The sequence below is a fragment of the Pan paniscus genome, chromosome 14 (assembly GCF_029289425.2).
Source record: "Pan paniscus chromosome 14, NHGRI_mPanPan1-v2.0_pri, whole genome shotgun sequence".
Lineage (NCBI taxonomy): Eukaryota > Metazoa > Chordata > Mammalia > Primates > Hominidae > Pan > Pan paniscus.
The window spans coordinates 96,102,984-96,126,360 of NC_073263.2; the positions used below are offsets into that span (position 1 = coordinate 96,102,984).

A 23,377-nucleotide genomic window follows, 5' to 3' on the forward strand; every position below is an offset into this window, starting at 1 on the left:
TTCCCTCTCTTTCTCTCCAGAAAGGGGAAATTGGAGAAAATGAATAGAAGAGGTATGGACTCGGGGATCCCTAAGCACAGTGGGAGGCTGGTATTTAAGGGTATTTTTAAAGTGTAAGACTTTCTAATGAGGAATTATGATGCCTCCATACCAAAATCTGCATTCTTAATAGAGGGCCACCCAGTTTCTTTTCCCTTTCTCAACCCAATAGCCAATCCGTTACTTTTTCAAGTCATCTTAAAGTCTTTAGGGCAAAGAAGGATTAAAAATATATAATCAAATTTTTTTTATTTTTCTACAGCAAAATAAAAACATTATTTTAAAAAGCAATATTCTACATTAGATACTGACAATTTTATAAATAAAATCATTTTAAACAGTAAACACATGATAAATTTCTGATACAAGGTTTTACATATGTTAATTGTGAAAATATAAAAACTTTACACCCTTCTCTTAAAAAGCATTCAACGTAATCAATTTTACAAAATTATCAATTTAAAAAGTGTTAGATATGCTTCTATTTTGTTCCATTATTAAGGCAATGATAGCATATCAGATCTTAAAAAAGAAATGGTGAATTAGGGCCTAAGACATCCTATATTGCCTAAAAACGAACATTTCAGAGACTTTCTCAGGCACTGAGTTCAAAACCAGTGAAGGTTGCCATCTGCCTAGCACCACTACCCCTCATGGTTGTCCGAATCAGGAGACTTCTTCCTGGCTACCCTTAGGGAGAGTCTTCTACACCTATTATTTCCTAGTTTCTAGGAGAAAGGGTTTCAGAAAGAATTTTGACATTTAAATTCTATGCCAGTACTGAAACTCTCCCAAAGATTGAGGCATTCTGCATTTGAATTTTATACAGAAAGTCATGAATCTAATTCCAAAAGAAAAGAGTGCACTTCAATTGGTCGCTTAATTTCATACCACTTGGCGAGGTAGGATAACTTTCTTCTTTGACAACTGTCTCGACTATATAAATGGTGATTATACTGGAAAGGGTTCTAATGCCTTTTCCGCATTCTTCCAGTTGTGAAAATTCTCTCTGTACCATTCAACTAATAGGAAAAAACAAAAGACAAAAAAAAAAAAAAAAAAAAGAAAGAAAAGAAAGAAAAACTAAACATCAGTTAACCAACATTTACTGAGTTCCTGCTAGCTAAGTCTTGCCCACCAGCTAAGCAGCAGACAAGGGCTGACTAATGATGTAAACAATTTGATTTTGAACTTAACAATGAAGTCAATCAGAAGACATTTAAATCACCTAAAAAATTTATGATTAAAAATCAACCATTTTTTTCTTTTTAACTTCTAAAGTCATTCAATACTGAACTTGGTATAAATATTTAAGATTCTGATTTTAAGGAATTTGGGGTGTGGGAAATAAGTCATCTGCCCTGGTTTTAAAGTTATTTTATATAAAAAAGTATAATACAGTGTTTAGTCGTATAAATATGGTAACACTGCATGAGAGGCACAATGAGTTGATGTGAACTTCCTTGCATTTTTTTTTTTTTTTTAAGAGATGGGGTCTCGCTGTCACCCAGACTAGAGTGTAGTGGTGCAATTGTAGTTCACTATAGGCCCAAACTCCTGGGCTCAAGAGATCCTCCTACCTCACCCTCCTAAATAGCTAGGACTACAGGCATGTGCCACCATGCCTCGCTGAATTTTTTACTTTTTGTAGAGACAGGGTCTCGCTATATTTCCCAGGCTGGTCCTGAACTCCTGACCTCAAGTGATCCTCCCACTTTGGTCTCCAAAGTGCTGGGATTACAGATGTGAGCCACTATGCCCAGTACCTTCCTTCTATTAATATGTGAAATTATTTTATATTGCTATACTATCAGTAAAAGCTTTTTTAAAGAAATCTGATAGTTTTAAATTATTTTTTGTTTCTTAATATTTGACTTAAGTATTTGTATTTCAAGCTCTGAATCAAAACTTTTTTTTCTACATCTGGGTAGAGCTTTTCTCATGAATACATTTCTAAATACAGCTTTAACATGTATACACAGACTTTATATGCACTTATTTTAATAGATTTTTCTGCACATACTAAATTTATTTCCTTTGTTGGTTTCAATATAAAAAGCCTCAAGACACAAAAAAAACTGCATCTATATTTCACCAACTCTAAGATGCCACTGATGGATCATTATTTTACATACACGTAAAAAAGAAAAAAGCTACAATAATAATTATAAGACACCAGTGATTATAAAAATACATACCTTTTAGGAATGTGAAGAAAGTGAAAAAATATGTACCTCAGAATAAATAATATAGGTATTTGATTAATGCTAACAAGATATGTGAAGATTGATCAGAAGTTGGTTTATAAAATTCAAGATGCTTAGGAAACACAAGACTGCTACTAGAAATATATGAAATGTGGCAATTTGAAAAGTACGAATGATTCCACACAATATTCCACTGGTTTGTATAATGTTCTGGAAATAAGTTATTTTTCCTTTAAATTTTTCTGACTTGCCCCCAAAATGATTAATTCAAAACATACTTGTTTTCTTTATTCCTTCTTTCCAAGGCACTTTAGGTCTCCATCCTAAGCCATGTATTTTTTCTGACTTCATTGGGTATCTCATGTCATTGGTGGGTCTTGGAAAACAAAACAGATTTAAAATAATATTGTAGATATATATTTACAAGTTTAGATATTAGGAGATATGTGTTTATGCATTTTTACCACAACCCAACTTTTCTCTTTACAAAAATTCCCAATAGGTTTTCTGCAGAAAGTCTGTAAAATCAAGTATATATTTTAAAAAAAAAGTCACCCATAATGCCAGGTGCCTAACCCTCTCTGTGTCTTGTCTTCTTGTTTCAGCCACGATCTAGATATAAGTGAAGTACCTGACACATCCAAAAAACTCAACAAATGTTCAATGACTAAATAAACAAATACACAAAAACTTATTAGAACTCATATGCCAGGCTGTGGGTCAGGTATTTCATATACATTATAAATAAGTGTTAGAATACTTTTATAAGAAAGATGTTATTATTGGCCAGGCAAGGTGGCTCATGCCTGTAATCCCAGCACTTTCAGAGGCCGAGGAGGGCGGATCACGAGGTTAAGAGATCGAGACAATCCTGGCCAACATGGTGCAAACCCGTCTCTACTAAAAATACGAAAATTAGCTGGGCGTAGTGGCGTGTGCCTGTAGTCCCAGCTACTCAGGAGGCTGAGGCAGGAGAACTGCTTGAACCTGGGAAGGCGGAGATTGCAGTGAGCCGAGATTGCGCCACTGCACTCCAGCCTGGCAACAGAGTGAGATTCTGTCTCCAAAAAAAAAAAAAAGATGTTATTATCCCTATTTCACACTGGAGGTTTGAAACTTCAGACTTAGAAAGGGTCAATAGTTTTTTAAGTCACATAGCTAGTAAGTAATAATGCTATACTTAATTTGTATGGTACTTAGATTATGAAAAAAATGTTTTACCAGAAAATTCAAAACAGATAAACTAGTTATTGGTCAAGTCCACATATTTTATAATTTTATAAGTACCTAAGATTTCACAACCTTTCCCCAAGGTTTTAACTTGTTACTCACCTATCATTAACATAATCAACCCAATTTTCCATTTCAGACTCTGAATTGGTCTCTTTGATCTGTCAAAATGGAGAAAGCTTTTGAGTCAAATTATAAAATGAGATCAGAGAATAACAATAGTATTTAATGGCTGATTAAAAAGAAAACAACTGCCTCATAGCAGGGAAGACAGCTAAAATGAACATCATTTTAGTAACACTTTCTATACTTTATAACCTAAATTCCATCTGAAGCTCAGATATACACATTGGATTTTGGTTATTATTCAGTTCCTCTATTAAACTAAGATTTAAAATTGATGTCCCCTAATATATATGGACATTCATAACTACTAATGTAATTATTTTATATATCACTGTTACTTGTTTTAAGACACAATTTTATATTTCTGCAAATGACTTATGCAGAAATATAATTAGGGAATGCACATTTAGTGAATTATTTTTTCCTGAAAAGCTGTTACTAAATAGGTGATACAACTTAAGACACATATGGTACACATAATCATTAATTTGATTTTCTACTTGCTTACTTTTAAATTAAGTAAGCTGTACGCTTCTGATTTTGACTAATGGTCACTGCCACTAACAATTTTGAAAATACCAACCTTTTAAAACAGATACATACCAGTTGTATTAGTTCTTTGGCAAGCTGGACAACTGACATTTCAAAATTGGTTCCGATGTTATAAATTTCACCTGGTTTCCCTTTTTTGAGGACAGTGAGAAATGCTTCTACAACATCAGTAGCATAAAGGAAGTTTCTTGTTTGAAGCCCTGACCCATGAATGCAACTAAAGAGATTAAACGAAGTGAAATCATAAAGTGTAAAAAGGTAAACTCTCCTAAAGCATTGACTGGGTACTACAACTCCAGAGAAGCTAATTCCCATGGGGATCCCAGAATCTTTACTGGAAATACAAATTCTCGTAGCTTTTCTAAATTTTGTTCATATTTCTTAATCTCCAAACCTTCTGAGGGGACTCAGTAGGAAAGTGGCAAACATATTAGTGACCCCTGTGAAATGTGTATTCAATTTTATGTCATAAGTTCATTTTAAAGAAATATCTACAGTTCTATGAATTAAATAAGTCCTTTGAGAAAGTAAAATTATATAAAAATAGATTTCAAATTTTAATGCTATAATTCAAAGTTCTATGATAGGTCATTAAGATCTGAAATTATCTCAACAATTATAAAAATAAGATACAGATTATTTTAAAAACTATTACACTGGAGAAATGATTCTTAAATTTAGTGGGACATTCAATTCTATGGCCTTTAAGACTTTATGATATTTAAGAAAGTGTCACCAAATACTCTAACATACCAGAAAAGCATATGGGTAAAAAGGTAATAATAACATACCATTTCCTGTTGTGCTGTAGCAAAGATATAAATTTTGGAATAACCTAAAAGAATATTTAAATATCATTTCAGACTGGATATTTACTCATTAGTATGAATCTGAACTCATACCAAAATTAAAAGATTATTAAGAAATATGCATATGGATTGCTTCTAATTATTTTTATCAGTTTATTAAAAAACCTACTATAGTATTTGATATGTAAAAAAACTAGTTTGCTATTTCATAAAGACAGGTTACTTGAAGATAAAATGATCTAAATAGGGGAAAAATGCAGAAAAAGTCTTCATCAGACAGTTGGTCTCATCAAAAAGCTCACCTTTGTGCTGACTTCATAAGGGCAGATATTTGTATCTTACTTATTGCTTTACATATAGCACCTATGCATTAAGTGCTTCAGGAATTTATAGAAAGTAAATTCCAGTGCTCTTGGATTCAAAGAAAACTTAAATTAAGCAAAGTAAATATTAATACCTGCAGGTCATGACATGGCCCTTTCCTTTGGGCAAACAGATCAATGCAACCAACTGGGAAGCAAGAAAACCCAGTCTCCAAATTTAGGCAGAGTAGCCGAAGTTATATAAAATCAGGCTTGATGATATAGAGCCAACTGCACAGGCATTTTCAGCCTCTAAACTACATTTTTTATTCATTACTTGTAGTACTTTCTGGAAGATATTCATGCCTACACAATAAAGATGAGTTGAGGCACAGTTAGCCAGCTGACACTAAGACAGTTAATGTATACAAGCTTCTTGCATCACTATCTAGCTAGCTTTTGACTTTCTGTATACCCTGACATACTGGTCTGACTGCAAACAGGGAGTCAACTGCAGTGTGACAGTAGAGGTAGAAGTATTCTATAGTGCTTTAGAGTCTTTAAAAGTACAAGGTATTTTCACATATATCATTCTCAGTGGATCCTTCAAAATCCCTGCTAAGTGGTGAAGCCAGCTGGTGAGTGTCAGCCAGCTTGGGACTTAAAACTCAAGTCTTCAAACTCTAAGTCTGAAGGAATCTGCAAGTGGTGTTATACAGCATATAAAATTATGTATAATTTACAACATATTATTTTAGACAAATAACTGAAAAGAGGTTATTTCAAACAATGAGAAGTTACAATCACTGAAAAACACCATAAATTAAGAAGTAAAATTTACCTTTTCTGGATATTGATGTGGTCCATAAACATTACTGCTTCTTGTGATAACAACTGGAAACTTAAAAGAATATCCAACATTAAGGCTTTTAAAAAGGTCTAATAATAATGATTATTTTAAAGATAAGCAGAATTTCAAAATATGGGCACCTTTGCCTAAATAATTCCACACACCTTAAGGTCAAAGGGAAGAGATTTTTTTCTAACGTAAGGTTTCTAAAAAGGAGAGAATAGGATTCAGATAAAGGCAGAGGTTCCAAAAGAAAGAAGAGGAATATTCTTTTATTAGTACAAGAAGATAAACACAGATGGCACAGGTTTATAAGTCTGACTGATAGCAAAACACTGAAGAACTTTCCAGTGGATTATTTTAAAGACCACCTCAAGGACTCTTAAGGTGGCTCTCTTCATTGTACCAATCCCTACAAATAAAAAGAGCTACTATGAAAGTGAAAAGGACTGATGCCACCAGAACTCAAATGGTGAGGGAATCTTTAGGAATTCCAAGGCTTGCCTCTCTGACCCAGTCCCTAAAAACTCACAAAGAGCAGTGGGAAGCCAAATGTAGGAGATTCAAGGTGAGGATTCATATGGGGTAAGGCTCCCATACTGACACTGTAAGAGCCACCAGGGGCAAGTCTACTTCCCACTCATGAGGAGCCACGAAAGCCAAATCATGCAGACAGAAGCACATGGCAGAAAGGGGATCTGTCTTCCCTCTGTCTTCTTCTACTCATAGGACTCCAACCTCATTCTGACTATAGCTGTAACACTCTACCTATTACTGAAATAGAAAAAAAAATGTATATTCAAGATTCAAGTTATTCCTTTAATGATGAACTGAATACGAAGAGGTCGGCCCTAATTTATCCACACAATAGAGGAAATTCGTTTTTAAAATTCCATAATATGTAAATTTTCTCAATCTATGCCTTCTACTCTAAGCATGCTGCTAAAAGCTGACTTGGGCTGGGCGTGGCTCACACCTGTAATCCTAGCACTCTGGGAGGCCGAGGTGGGCAGATCACTTGAGGTCAGGAGTTCGAGACCAGCCTGAGTGTCAGATTGCAACTGTCTCCGAACAATAAATAGAAAACTTAAAAATCTTTTGAAAAAAAGAAAAAAAAAAAAGCTGACTTGGAGTTTTAACACTTAAGTCCAAAGGAAAATGTTTCAAGAGTTTCTGCCATCAGTTCTTACCTTATATTGTTCCCAGTAAGACTGTACAAAACATTCAGCAGCTGCTTTAGATGATGCATAAGGATTTGTAGGTTGTTTGGGTGAAGATTCATCAAATTCCTATTTTAAAAAATATATATTTTAAAAAGTGGTATGCATATTTTAAGTATAGAAATCAGAGCATATGTTAAAACTTGAAATGTCAATCACCAAATTTTAAAAGCCACTTCTTAAATCCTATGTGCCTGGTGTTTTCCCAAGGACATGTGGTAATTTCTTTAACGTGCACAACAATCCTATATAGCAGAGAGAGAGAACAGCAAGTGTAAGGGCCTTGAGACAGAAGCGTGTCCAAAGGAATTACAGGAAGGCTGATGTGAGGCGAGAGATAGTGGGAGAGGAGGTCAGAAAGCTAGAGGAAGGCCAAACCCTTGAAGGCCACCGTAAAACAATGACTGATTTTGAGCAGAGTAATGCCAGGTCTGACTTACATTTTAAAAATCACTCTGGCTACTGTGTTGGATCTGATGTAGGGTGGCAGGGTGCATGAAGAAAGAAGTTTACCTGATAAAAACTGCAGGGAATTGAAAAATGGTTACTTCTTGGAAGCAGAATTGAAAATTGAGAAGTGGTCAAGGTTTACTTTTTCTCAGTGTAAGTCTTTTCAGACTATTTGATTTTCACTATGTACGTGTCTTGGTAAAATAAGTAAATTCATAAATAATAAAATAAACAAAATGAGGTCACTGCAGACACCAATTATAAAAATTATAGATTAGACAATGGAGTCTCCTTTGCCTAAAAAGTGTAATATTTACGAATGATTTATTTTAAAAAATAGATTCTAAGGCTGGACACAGTGGCTCATACCTATAATCCCAGCACTTTGGGAGGCCGAGGCAGGCGGATCACCTGAGGTCAGGAGTTCGAGACCAGCCTGACCAACATGGAGAAACCCCATCTCTACTAAACTACAAAATTAGCTGGGCATGGTGGTGCATGCCTGCAATCCCAGCTACTCGGGAGGCTGAGGCAGGAGAATTGCTTGAATCTGGGAGGCGGAGGTTGTGGCGAGTCAAGATTGAACCATTGCACTCCAGCCTGGGCAACAAGAGCGAAACTCCCATCTCAAAAAAAAAAAAAATAGATTTTGGTTTTTACAAGAATTTTTACACTGTCTCCTTGAAATTCCAATATGTTTTCCTGACTGAAAGGGAAAGATGAACAGGCAGTATGCTGCAGCCTAACTTATGCTTTGGTCCATGGAATGACATTCACCATATTTGTAAGAGTGGGACAAAAAGGTGAGATCTGCAATTCTCTTGCAAAATTACAAATAAATCTGTACCTAAAGAGAATTCTGGGGCATGAAAAAATAAATGAATAAGTCTCTACCAAGACTAGGCTGTTGTTCCCCATTTGGGGAGGTATCACTTGATCTGAACAGAGGAGACAATGGAATAGCATTCTATGACGGTTAACACTAAGTGTCAACTTGATGGGATTGAAGGATACAAAGTATTGATCCTAGGTGTGTCTGTGAGGGTGTTGTCAAGGGAGATTAACATTTGAGTTAGTGGGCTGGGAAAGGCAGAGCCACCCTCAATCTGAGTATGCACCATCTAATCAGCTGCCAGAGTGGCTAGAATATAAAGCAGGCAGAAAAACATGAATAGACTAGACTGGCCTAGCCTCCCAGCCTACATCTTTCTCCCATGCTGGATGCTTCCTGCCCTCGAACATCTGACTCCAAATTCTTCAATTCTGGGACTCAGACTGGCACTCCTTGCTCCTGAGCTGGCAGATGGCCTATTGTGAGACCTTGTGATTGTGTGAGTTAATACTTAATAAATTCCCCTTTATATATCTATTCTATTAGTTGTGTCCCTCTAGAGAACCCTAATACACTCTGAAGAGTGCCACAAGTGTATATAATTTGAGGATGAAAAAAGCCCAGTGTAGGTTTAATAAAACTGTATCATGGTACATGGTTAAGTAGGTAAAATATACATTTCCTAAGCTCACCTTATCAAGACTGCCACCATATACTTCATCTGTGCTGACGTAAATAAACTTCTCCACTCTGGCTTCATGAGCAGCACTTACCAAAACGTGAGTGCCATAAACATTAACATAGGTAAACTCAAAGGCATGTACAAATGAAAGATCTAAAAGAAAAGAGTGAAAAGCTAAAACAAGTCTACCCAATGGATAAAACAAATGCCAAATGATGGACTCAGGTTTAAGGAGAGTACTAGTCACTGTTCTTCATTTACCACAGCTGCAACAGTTATAATAATAACATACACAGGCAGTGATATTTATGATTTCTTTAAACCTAAATTACATAGTACATGTAAATTCTTAGAACCCAGAAAACTATCAGTGTTAAATTTGCAGAAAAGTTTTTTATTCTATAAGGAAGAAAATTTAAAAATAATACATGAAAATTTTAAATGTTCTTAAATTTAAAAAAATTATGAATTACAGGGATACGCTTTTTAAGATCAATCTGTTACTGCTGAAAGCAATAAATGCTGAATGAGTTATTTAAACATAAATTCACCTTAAAAGAAGTGAACCTCTATAACCAGGAAACGGAAAGAACTTCCTTAACGATGAATCACAATCCAGAAGCAATAATGGAAGAGGTTGATAAATTTGACCATATAAAAATTTTGCATGGTTAAAAAACTAAAAACAAATTAAAAAGACAAAAATGACAAACTGGGAAAAACCATGTGAAATTACAGAGATAAAGGGTTAGTATTGTCAATTTATAAAGAACTTTAAATAAATTAAGAACAATCCTATAGTAAAACAGGTAGGAGACGTAAACAGTTTAGATGAAGAAATATAAATGGATCCTTAAGATTACGATGATCAACGTCACTTACAGTAAGAAAAACCCAAATTAAAAACTCAGAGATACCACTTCTTACTTATCAGACTGGCAAAAATTCAAAAAGTTGACAAATCACTTAGTTGTTGGGGCTGTTAGGCAAAAGACACTTTGTACACTGACAATGATGATGTAAAATGTTTACAATTCCCTAAGGAAGGAAACTTGGAAATATCTAGTCAAATTACATAGGCATTTCCCTCTAACCCAGAGTTATGGGCTAAACTGTGTTATCCCCATAATTCATCTTAAGGCCTAACCCCTTCCCCCAGAACCTCAGAATGTGACTATATTTGGAGATAGGGCTCTTAAGGAGGTGATTAAGTGAAAATCAGGTCTTTAGGATGGGTCCTAATCCGATCTACCTGGTGTCCTTAAAAGAAGAAATGTGGACTCACTGTGTGTTTTGGAATAAAGTAAATGAGTAATTAGGATGGTGCTGTTGAGAACCAAGGTGTTCAGGGTATGGAAAAGATGATATAAATGAAAGACTGAAGAACTTAAACAAAAACTCTCAATGTGGATTGGACATTTCAGTATAAACCCATGTCATATTTAATCTTAAGTAAATAGGCAAATAATATTCCCTAGTTTTGTTAACTGAAAAAGCCTTGAAACAATGTCCAATCAGTTAATAAGCACTCCCAGTGCCCAGACTGTGGCCTCTAAACACCATTTCCCACCAAAAGGAACAATGGCTCCTGACAGAAAGGCTGATTCCAGATCTAGGGGGAAAAACACTGAAGATAAAACTGAAACATCCTATCAAACCAGAAAGTTAGATGGTTGTCAAAGACTGCTAAGGTCATGTCAAAAAGGACTCAGGAAGCAACTAGAAGAGACTCTCAATGGCTAATGGTGGGTCATTTTGAACATAAATAAGAAAAATAACTGCAAATGATTAAAACAAAAAAAATCAAATGTGTTAAAATCTACAAATTCATAGCAATATTAAGAAAAAAGAAAAACGAGGATGCTTGGAAACCAACTCATTATAGTAAAATCTACTAAATAAATAAAAATAATCAGGCACTTAACCTGGCTTTTCCATAACAATTAAATCTCAAGGTAACCAAATAATGTATAAGGAAAACTTTTTTTTTTCTCTCTCTCTCTGTTGCCCAGGCTGGAGTGTAGTGGCGCAATCTCAGTTCACTGCCACCTCTGCCTCCCAGGTTCAAGCCATTCTTGTGTCTCAGCCTCCCGAGTAGCTGGGGTTACAGGTGCCCACTACCACGCCCAGCTAACTTTTTTGTATTTTAGAGATGGGGTTTCACCATGTTGGCGAGGCTGGTCTTGAACTCCTGACCTCAGGTGATCCACCTACCTCAGCCTCCCAAAGTGCTGGGATTACAGGCGTGAGCCACTGCGCCTGGCTGGAAAACTTTTTTTTATGTAGATATTCCAGGTATAAATGAAGAATGACATAATTAGGATATCATTTTGTAAACCCCTAATATAATGACTACTGACTATATAAAATAGTAAAAATGTCATCTAGTGGAAATAAAAAAACAAAATAAAATAAGATCAATTTAAAATTCCAGGCAGGACATGGTGGCTAATGCCTGTAATCCCAGCACTTTGGGAGGCCCAGGTGGGTGGATCACCTGAGGTCAGGAGTTTGAGACTAGTCTGGCCAACATGGCAAAACCCCGTCTCTACTCAAAATACAAAAAATAAACCGGGCGTGGTGGCACACGCCTGTAATCCCAGCTACTTGGTAGGCTGAGGCACGAGAACTGCTTGAACCTGGGAGGCAGAGGTTGCAGTAAGCCGAGATCACAACACTGCACTCTGGCCAAGGTGACAGAACAAGACTCTGTCTCAAAAAAAAAAAAAAATCCAGATAAAAACTGAGTTAAAAATAGCTAAAAACGGAGTTGGAAATTAAATGGGAAGAGGGCAAAGGTTTTGATGAACTTTACACTTTGATAAGCTAATTACACATCTGTAATTTGTAGAGTAACCATTCCAAGAGTACAAACAGAACATATAATTTCCAAACTAGTAGAGGGAGAAAAAGAGAATAAGAAAAATTCCTCAGTCAAATCCTTAAAAAAAGCAAGCAAGCATTTTTTTAAAATAAACAATTTTTTACAAAGGAATAATTCTTTTTTTAAAAAAAAGTAAGCAGCAACCAAGGAAACAGAACAGGTGAGAAAAGAAAGCATACAATAAGATGGTAGAAATAAATCCAAATATAGCAACAAACTAAACACTGAGGGTAAATATCAAGGATGGTCAGAATGGGTTTAAAAAAATCAAAATCCAAATACATGTTGTTTACAAGACATGCAGCTAACCCATAAAACTAGAGAAAGTTTGGAAATAAAAAGATGGAAAAAGTATCATGAAAATACTAACCAAAAAGGAAGTAACACAGCTATATTAATGTCAAACAAAATAGATTTTAAAGCAGTACACATCACCGGGGAAAAAAGATCACTTCATAAGTATAAAAGGTTCAATCCACCAGAAATATACAAGAGATTTAAAGAACATCATTAACCAACTTAACCTAATGGATGTGTAAAGAACAATGAACCCAATGTTTGCAAGTTAACATTCTTTTCAATACACACACGATTTACAGAAAGTGACCATATACTGAGCCAAAAAGCAAGTCGTAGCATAAAGGACTACAATCATAGAGTACGTTATCTAATCACATACAATTAAGCTAGAATTCCGTAAGAACAAGAAAACCCATACATGTTTGGAAATTAAGACATACGTGTCTAAGTAACCCACGGATGAAAGAAGAAATCAAATTCTTTTTTTTTTTTTTGAGACAAGGTCTCATTCTATTGCCCGGGCTGGAGTGCAGGGGTGCGATCTCAGCTCACTGCAACCGCCACCTCTTGGGCTCAAGTGATCCTCTCACCTCAGCCTCCCAAGTAGCTGAGACTACAGGCACATGCCATCATGCCTGGCTTTATTTTTTATTATTATTTTTTGTAGAGACAGGGTCTCACCATGTTGCCCAGGCTGGTCTGGAACTCCTGGGCTCAAGTGATTCGCCTGCCTTGGCCTCTCAAAGTGCTAGGATTACAGGTGTTAGCCACTGCACCCAGCAAGAAATCAAACTCTTAAAAGATAATGAAAAAATACATATGAAAACCTGTAGGATTCAGATAAACCAGTATTTAGAAGTAAATTTATAGTCTAAAATGCATACATTAGAGAAAAGGTGAAAATTAATAAGCTAAATATATCACAAAGATTAGAAAAAAGAATAGAAAGTAAGCCTAAACAAAGTAGAAATAATGAAATAATAAAGGTAAGACCAGAAATTCATTATATAGAAAACAAACACGCATAAGAAAAGATCAACAATGTCAAAGATTGTTTTTTTGGAACAACAATGTCAAATGTCAAATGTTGTTTTTTGGAACAACAGGGTGGGAGGTTTGCTTTGCTGGTATAAAGAATTATTATAAAGCTACAGTAATTAAGACAGTGTGATAATAGTATAAGCACAGACAAAGACCAACAGAATTGAATAGAGCCGAGAAACAAAAGCATACATATATAAACATTTGACCCATGACAAAACTGACAATGAGGAAAAGTCAAGTCTTTTCAATAAATGATTTTGAGTCAAATTGATATGGGTATGGGGAAGAAATCTAAATGTAAAAGGAAAAACAATAACTTTTAAGAAAAGAATTATAAGACAATATGTCCATGACCTTGGAGGTGGGAAATGAGTTCTTAATCAAGACAGAGCCGGGTGCGGTGGCTCATGCCTGTAATCCCAGCACTTTGGGAGGCTGAGGCGGGCGGATCACGAGGTCAGGAGATCGAGACCATCCTGGCTAACACGGTGAAACCCCGTCTCAACTAAAAATACAAAAAATTAGCCGGGTGTGGTGGCGGGTGCCTGTAGTCCCAGCTACTCGGGAGGCTGAGGCAGGAGAATGGCATGAACCCAGGAGGCGGAGCTTGCAGTGAGCCGAGATTGTGCCACTGCACTCTAGCCTGGGTGACAGAGCAAGACACTACATCTCAAAAAAAAAAAAGACAGAAAGAGCACTAACCCTAAAGAAAAAGGTAAAGATAAATTAACCCACATTGAAATTAAGAACTTTCACTAATAATAAGACACCATTGAAAACGGGAAAAGGCTGGGCGTGGTGGCTCACGCCTGTAATCCCAGCACTTTGGGAGGCTGAGACGGGTGGATCACCTGAGGAGGGTGGCTCGTCTGAGGCTGGGAGTTCAAGACCAGCCTGGCCAACATGGTGAAACAACATCTCTATCAAAAATACAAAATTAGCTGGGCGTGGTGGCGCATGCCTGTAATCCTAGCTACTCAGGAGGCTGAGGCAGGAGAATTGCTTGAATCTGGGAGGCGGAGGTTGCAGTGAGCTGAGATCGTGCCATTGCACTCCAGCCTGGGCAATCAGTGAGACTCTGTCTCAAAAAAAAAAAAAAAGGCTTGGATCCAAAATACATAAAGGACTTATAAAAATCTATAAGGAAAAAACTGACAACCTAATAGGAAATGGTCACGAAACTTAAACGGAAATTTTCCAAAGAGGATATACTAACAAAGAGAGGGAGAATAGTCCAATAAACAAATGGAAAGGTTTTTAACTTCATCAGGGAAAAATAAAACCACAAAATTGACACAGCAAGTGTTGGCAAGCATCTCATAAATTGCTGGTAGAAGTGCACAACTGCTTTTATCATTAACCAAGTAGAAGGACTTGCTTTAACAGACATGAAATCATTGTATTCGTCAATATAGTGCGTAATCAGACAGGCAGAGACAAATAAATGAAGAGAGACAGAGATACAAAAATAAACTTGATATGACAGAGGGCAGAAACTGGTGAACTTTTCAATAAATGGTACAGGAACAATTGGCATTCACATGGAAAAACATGATTTGGGGTTATATAAGAATTAATTTCAGATGGATTACAAATCTAAACATAAAAGACAAAATTATAAAGCTTTGAAAAGATAATATACAAAAATACATCTTCATGACCTTGGGGTAGGAGAGAATTTAAGAACTGAAAAAGCATTAAGCATAAAGGAAAAAACATACATTGAAAACATCTGTTCATCAAAACACACTGTCAAAAAAGTGAGAAGATAGGCCATACAGAGAAGGCTCTGTAACATATGTAATGATAAAGAACTAGTGTCCTGAATATATAAAAACTCTACTTGCCATTTTTTCTCATTGAAACTTCTCTTTCAATGAGAAAAAGGTAAACAATCCCATTTTAAAATGGACAAAAAATTTCTTTTTTTTTTTTTTTAAGACGGAGTCTCTCTGTCACCCAGGCTGGAGTGCAGTGGTGCAATCTCAGCTCACTGCAAGCTCTGTCTCCTGGGTTCACGCCATTCTCCTGCCTCAGCGTCCCGAGTAGCTGGGACTACAGGCCCCTGTCACCACGCCCGGCTAATTTTTTGTATTTTTAGTGGAGAAGGGGTTTCACCGTGTTAGCCAGGATGGTCTCGATCTCCTGACCTCGTGATCCACCCGCCTCAGCCTCCCAAAGTGCTGGGATTACAGGCATGAGCCACCGCACCCGGCCAAAATGGACAAAAGATTTCAACGGCATTTCATAAAGGAGAAATCCAAATTACAAAAAATCATATGAAAAGTACTTAATCTTATTAGTAATCAGGGAAAATACAAATTAGAAACATGAGACACCACTACACAGCACTGAAATTGGCAAAAATGGAAAGACTGACAAAACTAAGATTTGGTGATATCTGGAGCAACAGGAAGTCACACACTTCTGGAGGAGTGGAAGTTGGTATAATTACTTTGGAACATGTTTTGACATTATCTCAACGTGAAGTATGCAGATCTTATGATCTGTTATATAGCCAAATGTAATGTATACTTATGTATCATGATACATGTTCAAGGTAGTAGTGCTCAAAATTGCTCCAAAGTGTAAAGAACCCAAATGGCCACCAAGAATAAAGTATATTAAGTAAACTACAGTGTATGTGTATATATGCATTTTTAGACTGGAATATTATGACACTGAAAACAAACAAACTATATCTATATCCAACTCCATGGATTAATCTACATGGATTCTGAAAAAACAAAAAAAACTCTACATATCATTATATATATATAAAATATATATTTAATATATATTAAGTATATTTATATATATAATATTAAATATACATATATTTAAAAACAGCCTAAGCTAAGCTGTATTGTTTAGGGATAAATATACAGACAACAAAAGTGTAGACAAAAACAAAGGAAATTATAACTTTAAATCTGGTAATAGGCAGCAGTAATATTTACTACTGAAGAGGATTCAGCAACATTCTGTCTTTTTTTCAGGTGATAGATACATGGGTACTCCATTATCATTATTTAACTGTATTTCTAAATGCTTTTGAATATGTTATATTTCATAATAAAACTGTCAAATTATTAGAAAATATCTAAAATTCACAAAATGATATAAATAATGTCCATCTGCATACCCACAACAAAATTTAAGAAAAACAACATAAAAAATACAGTTGACGGCCCATCTCCCCGTTGCTCCCCTTCACTATCCTGAATTGGTTAAACTCAAGTTTTCAGACAGCAGTCAAGGTTGTATTTCACTAATATAGCCTCGCAATGCTAATAAAAGTATCTAAAAAGTGCTGAGTTTATGGATAACACAGTCACCGTGGGCCTGTTTTTCTAGTACAGTATGATATATCCTCTTTCAAATATAAGTATTGTTAAGTATTGGGGGGGCGAGGGCGGGGAGAGAACTGCCAATCATAACTGTAACATAAAACAATGCTTACCTACATGTGTTTGTGCGGCAAAATGTAGTACTATATCTATTTTCTCTGTTTCAAAAAGCAGTTTCACAAAGTGAGAATCACATATGTCACCCTATATGAAAAAGCAAACATGAAAGGGCCTAGGTTTCATACAGCACTCTCATTCATAACCATTTTTACTATAACATCCCCCTACCTCCCACCTCCCTGTTTAATAGAGAATGCCTTGAAAATTCAACTAAGTGCTCAAACAAGGATACCAATGATGTATTTCTCCAGCATCTTAGGATATTAGATATTCAATTCAAACTATTTTTCCAAATAATATTTTAATGAGCACCAACAACTACTAAGTACCATGCTAGTGTTGTCCACAACATTTTTGCCAACCCAAGGCCACTATATTAATACAAAACTTTTTTTAGCATTTTTTAAAAAACCTTTCAGATAACCATTATTAAAATATATCTTAGGCTGGGTGTGGTGGCTCACGCCTGTAATCCCTGCACTTTGGCAAGTTGAGGCGGGCAGATCACTTGAGCTCCAGAGTTTGTGACCAGCCTGGCCAACGTGGTGAAACTCCATCTCTACTAAAAATATGAAAATTAGCTGGGCATGGTAGCAGGCGCCTGTAATCCCAGCTAGTCGGGAGGCTGAAGCAGGAGAATTGCTTGAACCCCGGAGACAGGGGTCGCAGTGAGCTGAGATCATGCCACTGCACTCCAGCCTGGGTGACAGAGCAGACTCTGTCTCGAAAAAATATACTGTAACAACTGGAATGATATTTTGAAAACACATTTTATCACAATTAAGTAAAATTATGGTACTTCTAATGTTTATATGTACATTTAATTATTCTAAAAATATGTATTCTCGACAATTCGTCAGTAGCTGAAGAAAACACTTTCATACAGAATAGAATTATGAAATGGTTGTTAGTATATTCCTTAAGTTTTGTAGTTAAAAAGAGAGTTTATAGAATAACTTTAAAAAACACATAAATTAAATAGTTTCATTTGACAATAACATTTCCCTTTGCAAATTAATGAACTGGTCCTGTGGCTTATACTTTGGACTTGTCTAAAAGTGAGACGTCCAGAGTCAATCAACCTTCATAGGGAAAGACTAGGGAGGAACTAAAATACAAACCATGTGAATTCAGTCAGCTACTGGTAGATCTGCAAAGGTACCAAAAATCACATGTAGCTTTGTATGTGTTGTCAATCAAAAGTAGTATCCTCTAGAGCACATGTACTTTTGGAAATTAACTACCTGATCTTTTAAAAGGTCTTTAATTAGTGTTCTTTTCAAGCCCACATTACACAAGTTTGTAAAGTACAAAGATACTATAATCTCTGCATGACTAAAGAGGCACGGTACAGTTACAAGAAAATGTTCATACCTGTATAAATTTGTAGTTCTGTTTGTTAGAAATGGTTTCAAGATTCTTCAAGCTTGCACAGTAATCCAGCTTGAAAGAAGAGAGCACAGAAGGGGCAACACAAAAAGTGACATTAGCTTTTCCAATCAAATACCAATTTATTTTAAAGACTACAGATGTTACTGGTTACAATACAAGAACATGTCCTCTTAAAGTGTGTTTGCTCCCTGTCTTTACACTATTTTTTTTTGAGACGGAGTCTCGCTCTGTTGCCCAGGCTGTAGTGCAGTGGCGCAATCTCTGCTCAGCACAAGCTCCGCCTCCCAGGTTCACGCCATTCTCCTGCCTCAGCCTCCCAAGTACCTGGGACTACAGGCACCCGCCACCATGGACCGGCTAATTTTTTGTATTTTGTAGTAGAGGCAGGGTTTCACCATGTTAGCCAGGATGGTTTTGATCTCCTGACCTTGTGATCCGCCTGCCTCGGCCTCCCAAAGTGCTGGGATTACAAGCGTGAGCCATCGCGCCCAGCCTGTTTTTACACATTTTAAGTTTCTGACATCTTAAAAGTAAAAAACAAGTAATTGTTACCTTTTCAAAGTACCAAAAAACAAAACAAAACAAAAACCTTTTCATAAATCTCTACTTTAAAAAATGTTCCTAGCTGGGGGTGGTGGCTCATGCCTGTAATCCCAGCACTTCGGGAGACTGAGGAGGGCGGACCACAGGTGAAGAGATTGAGACCATCCTGGCCAACATTGTGAAACCCCATCTCTACTAAAAATACAAAATTTAGCTGGGCTTGGTGGCATGTGCCTGTAATCCCAGCTACTCAGGAGGCTGAGGCAGGAGAATCGCTTGAACCCAGGAGGTGGAGGTTGCAGTGAGCTGAGATTGTGCCACTGCACTCCAGCCTGGCAACAGAGTGAGAGTCCATTTCAAAGAAAAAAAAAATGTTCATGCCAAAATTTGCCTGTAGCCACTGGTGGCTAGAAAAGTTTACCATTTCTTACAGAAAAGGAATTAGTGATTGAAAATAATTACACCTGTGTTATACATATTATAATTCATTATACCTATTCCTCAAACTGTTGGTATATTGGTGATACAGAAAAAATTCCTGTCCATAATAGCAAGTCAGGCAAAGCTTCATAAGAGTTAAGGGTTATTCTTATGATGGATGTCCCAATTACCCTGAATTGATCATTACACATTGTATACATGTATCAAAACATCACCATATGCCCCATAACAAGTACAACTAAGATATGTCAATTAAAAAATAGAAAAAAAATCCAATTAAGGCTTATAATCACCAAATTGCCTTATGAATTTTTCTTATAGTTTTTTTGAATGAAAATCCAAAAAGTCCATTTGCAAAGTAGCAACTGAAAAAAACAAAATAAAACAAAAACTTTATTTTGTGGACCAACATAAGAAATGCAGGTTTCAAAAACTTTTATATAAGATTAAATACAGCATGAGCACATTACTATACAGAGCCTCTGAATTGCTAAAATGACTAAATAAAAAATTTAAATATCAGCATGACAAGATTCTAGTACTTTTAGAAAACATAAATTGAAATGTAATTTCAGTGCATGATGCTCATTTTTATAAAACTCACCTTGTCTAGATTTATGATCATATAGTTTGGATAATCTTCCACTAAAGAGACAATCATATGTGATGCACTATTGAAAAAAAGTATATCTTGTTAGTGAAAAACTTTAACTTCCCTAAACTCTTGAATATTTTCCTAAGGTGTTGAGTACTAGGAAAATACTCAAAGATAACTTTAATTTTTTCTAAGATAACAGAAAACATAACTACACTAAATATACACACATGCAAACTTTTTACCAAACTTCTCAACAGTATCTATAAACAAAAGTTTTACACTCCATTTAGACTATGCAGAAGAGAGAATGTACTGGTTCTGGGTATAGGGAAAAAAGTCAGTTTAACCAAATGATGCCATCCATACAGGTACAAGTATCGAGTAAAGTGGAACAATAAATGGGAGCTAGTCAGCACAACTGTACATGCCTATAGCATGCCTTTTCAGGAACTGCAGATGTAAGTATGTAAAAATGAAATTACTATGAGCATAGTCAGTTGTCTATATTTAATAGTAACTTCTGCAATTGCTATTTCTTGGTATAAGATTTTGGTAATGTTAAACCAGAATCCTCAGGAGGCTTCTAGACTAAACCCAGGATTCCCAGGCTAATAACAGCTGAAACCATTCTGAGTTGGATATCCACAGTGGGTCCTGGGCTTCAGAGGACCCTAAAGGGGAATCACAGGCATATCTCAGTGAAATGATCTACCAGATTTACCACGTATACTTAAAATGTTGGGCTCCCAGGAAAGGGGAGCCCTTGACCAAATTATGAACTTGAAGTTTGTATTCGGCATTCCTTTCACAGCACTTTCTAAGTCGCACCCTTCCTGGACCCGCACTCTCACACAAGTATCACCCTTTCATGCCCATAGTCCTCTTTCTCATTAAGTGAAACTTGCCAGCCTGATGCTCTCCCCCAAGTGACTTGTCGGATTAGAAGGGGTGATTTAATGTGCAAATGGCCATAAACAGGAATCCTCACATTCCCACTTCTTCCACTAGCCACTGAGTTCCTTGAGGGGAGGATGGGAGAGTTTCCTGTTTATTACTCTTGCATTCATCCATTCCACAATTACTAAAGACTTTTATAGAATGGGCCAGGCATTCTTCCAGGTGCTGAACGAACAGTAGTCTCTGTCCTTATCGAGTTTGCATTTTAGAGTGGGGATACAAGCAATAAACAAGCAGACACAAATCCGCAATATAATTTCAGGTAGAGGTTAAGTGTGCTAGTTGGGAGAGGGGCTATTTTAGATATGGTGGTCAGGTAAGAACTCTCTGAGGTGCTATCTGAATAAAAACCAGAATTGAGTGGTGCAAACAAACAGCCTAAGGAAAGGGGAAGCAAGTGCAAAGGCCTCAAGACAGAAGTGTGTATCTTGGTGTGTTCCAAGAACTAAGAGGGGAAGCATGGCAGGTACAGAAAAGCAGATCAGGTTGCAAAAGTAGGGTTTGGGCACTTGAGTTTTGTAGACATGGTAGAGTTTGGGCTTTATTCTTAAGTGTGGCAGGAAGCACTGAGGTAAAATCCTGCTCCTAACATGATCTGATTGACTTAAGAAACACTGACTTGTATGTGAGCAATCGGCTTTAAAGGAACATGAGTGGACGCAGTTATGGCCAACCAAGAGGCTACAGCAGCAGTCTAGGCAAAAGATGACGGTAAACATGGGCTAGGGTGGAAACGGGAAAGTGGTGAGAAGTGGTCGCCGTAAGGATATACTTTGGAAGTAGAGAGGACTTGCTGCTGCTGATCGAATGTGGGTCTGAGGAAGAAAAGGGTGTCAACAGTCGATTTGTAAAAGTTTGCTGATTACATAGATGTCCTATTATAGTCCTCAAATCGTTTTGGGGGTGCCTATATGTACAGGGCCCATCGTGGGGTGCGGGTGCTCTAGGCTGGAGGTGGGAAGCAGTCGGTTAGCAGCTTAGGGTAACTTGCACGCACTCAAGGAGTGACGTGGTGAGCACCTCCGGCCACAGAAGGGCGGAGAGTAACACAGCTTTGGAAGAGGCGTTTTAAAGAAGTCACAGTTTCAAAGGAACCACTTCTTTGCAGGCCAGAGAGAGAAAAGCTGGTCCAGGTCGTGCATTAGGACCCTCCCCATATCAGAATAAGGACCCCTCAAAGCTGGACCCAAATTACCTAGGGCAAGCAGAGCTGCGGGAAAAGGTAGGGGTTTCTGGGGAGCCACTGCTTGGCTAGCGGCGCCATTACCTACATGAAACCAGCACCGCCGGTCACCAGGACCCGCTTCGCAAAGCCGCCGGGAGGACCCCACGGTTCCTCCCAATACGCCGCCGACATCTCCCAGCTCAGCAATGCCTAGTACCGTAAAGCGTATGGTCTGAAAAGCGCAGGGAAGTTCCGCCGCGACCTTTTGCGACGCGCCTCGCTCGCGGGACACGTTAACAGAGCAGCCAGCAGCAGCTTCCGGAGACTGCTCTGTGGCCAGTTTCTGCCCGCCCACTAGCGGGCTGGGCGGGGCCGCGCTCACCACGCGCAGGCGCTGCTCCTTTCCGCCCTTGTCTGGTCCGCCAGGTGCAATTGGGGTCGCGTGGATGGTAGGGGTATGGAACGTTTTTCCCGGAAATGCCACCACTATGGATCAGATTTATGAATGAGTACCTTTTTTCATTCTTGTACTACAGCCATCTCTAGAGGTTACCTATCAGTTGAGCTGAGAACGGGGAGTTGTTGCAGATGGAGATGGGAGGTTGCAATTTAAAAATGATTTTTTTTTTAGTGGGGCGGGGACAGGGTCTCCCTCTGTTACCCAGGCTGGAGTGCAGTGGTGCGATCACGGCTCACTGCAGCGTCGACCAATGGGGCTCAAGCAATCCTCCCACCTCAGTCTCCTGAGTAGCTAGGAATACAGTCGTGCCCCACTACGCCCGCCGAATTTTTGGTAGAGATGGGTTTCGCCCTGTTGCCCAGGCTGGTCTCGAACTCCTGGGATCCAGCCAACCTCCCGCCTCAGCCTCCCAAGGTCCTGGGATTACAGGCGTGAGCCACCGTCCCTGGCCTGCAAAATGATCTTTTGCTGTTGTTAATATTATTTCAGGCCGGGCGCCGTGGCTTACGCCTGTAATCCCAGCACTATGGGAGGCCGAGGTGGGCGGATCACCTGAGGTCAGGATTCGAGACCAGCTTGGCCAACATGGTGAAACCCTGTCTCTACTAAAAATACAAAAATTAGCCGGGCGTGGTGGCGGGCGCCTGTAATCCCAGCTACTTGGGAGGCTGAGGCAGGAGAATCGCTTGAACCCGGAAGGCAGAGGTTGCAGTGAGCCGAGACCGCACCATCGCACTCCAGCCTGGGCAACAACAGCAAAACTCCGTCTCAAAAAATAATAATATTATTATTACAGACAGCGCAGAAGGCTTGCAATCATGATA

General features: G+C 37.8%; 1 protein-coding gene across 3 annotated transcripts; it reads right to left on the reverse strand.

Moving 5' to 3' along the window:
* Window positions 1–271: 271 nt before the first annotated feature.
* On the reverse strand, window positions 272–22,471 carry TGDS (TDP-glucose 4,6-dehydratase). Of its 3 annotated transcripts, none has more exons than XM_003832023.5 (12): window positions 22,200–22,471; window positions 19,978–20,044; window positions 18,372–18,440; window positions 16,991–17,081; window positions 9,310–9,452; window positions 7,306–7,404; window positions 6,107–6,166; window positions 4,946–4,989; window positions 4,206–4,371; window positions 3,579–3,637; window positions 2,525–2,622; window positions 272–1,061 (listed from the first exon to the last, which is right to left on the reverse strand). In XM_003832023.5, exons 1-12 carry the CDS (start codon window positions 22,283–22,285, stop codon window positions 991–993), a joined length of 1,053 nt encoding a protein of 350 aa, XP_003832071.2. In that variant the 5' UTR covers window positions 22,286–22,471; the 3' UTR covers window positions 272–990. The 3 variants fall into 3 exon arrangements, with proteins under 3 accessions (XP_003832071.2, XP_008955641.2, XP_008955642.2); XM_008957393.5 differs by having other exon boundaries at window positions 22,124–22,311; XM_008957394.3 differs by having other exon boundaries at window positions 22,196–22,304.
* Window positions 22,472–23,377: the final 906 nt, after the last annotated feature.

What these genes read in the sequence shown, in the direction of transcription:
- TGDS (XM_003832023.5), bottom strand. Translation starts at nt 22,285, where the DNA reads ATGTCGGCGGCGTATTGGGAGGAACCGTGGGGTCCTCCCGGCGGCTTT. An exon ending in TGCCGCACAAACACATGTAG is followed by an intron (nt 9,453 to 16,990) that starts GTAAGCATTGTT and finishes CTTTTCTTTTAG; the next exon opens with ATCTTTCATTTGTACATGCC. An exon ending in ATGGTGGCAGTCTTGATAAG is followed by an intron (nt 7,405 to 9,309) that starts GTGAGCTTAGGA and finishes TTTTTAAAATAG; the next exon opens with GAATTTGATGAATCTTCACC.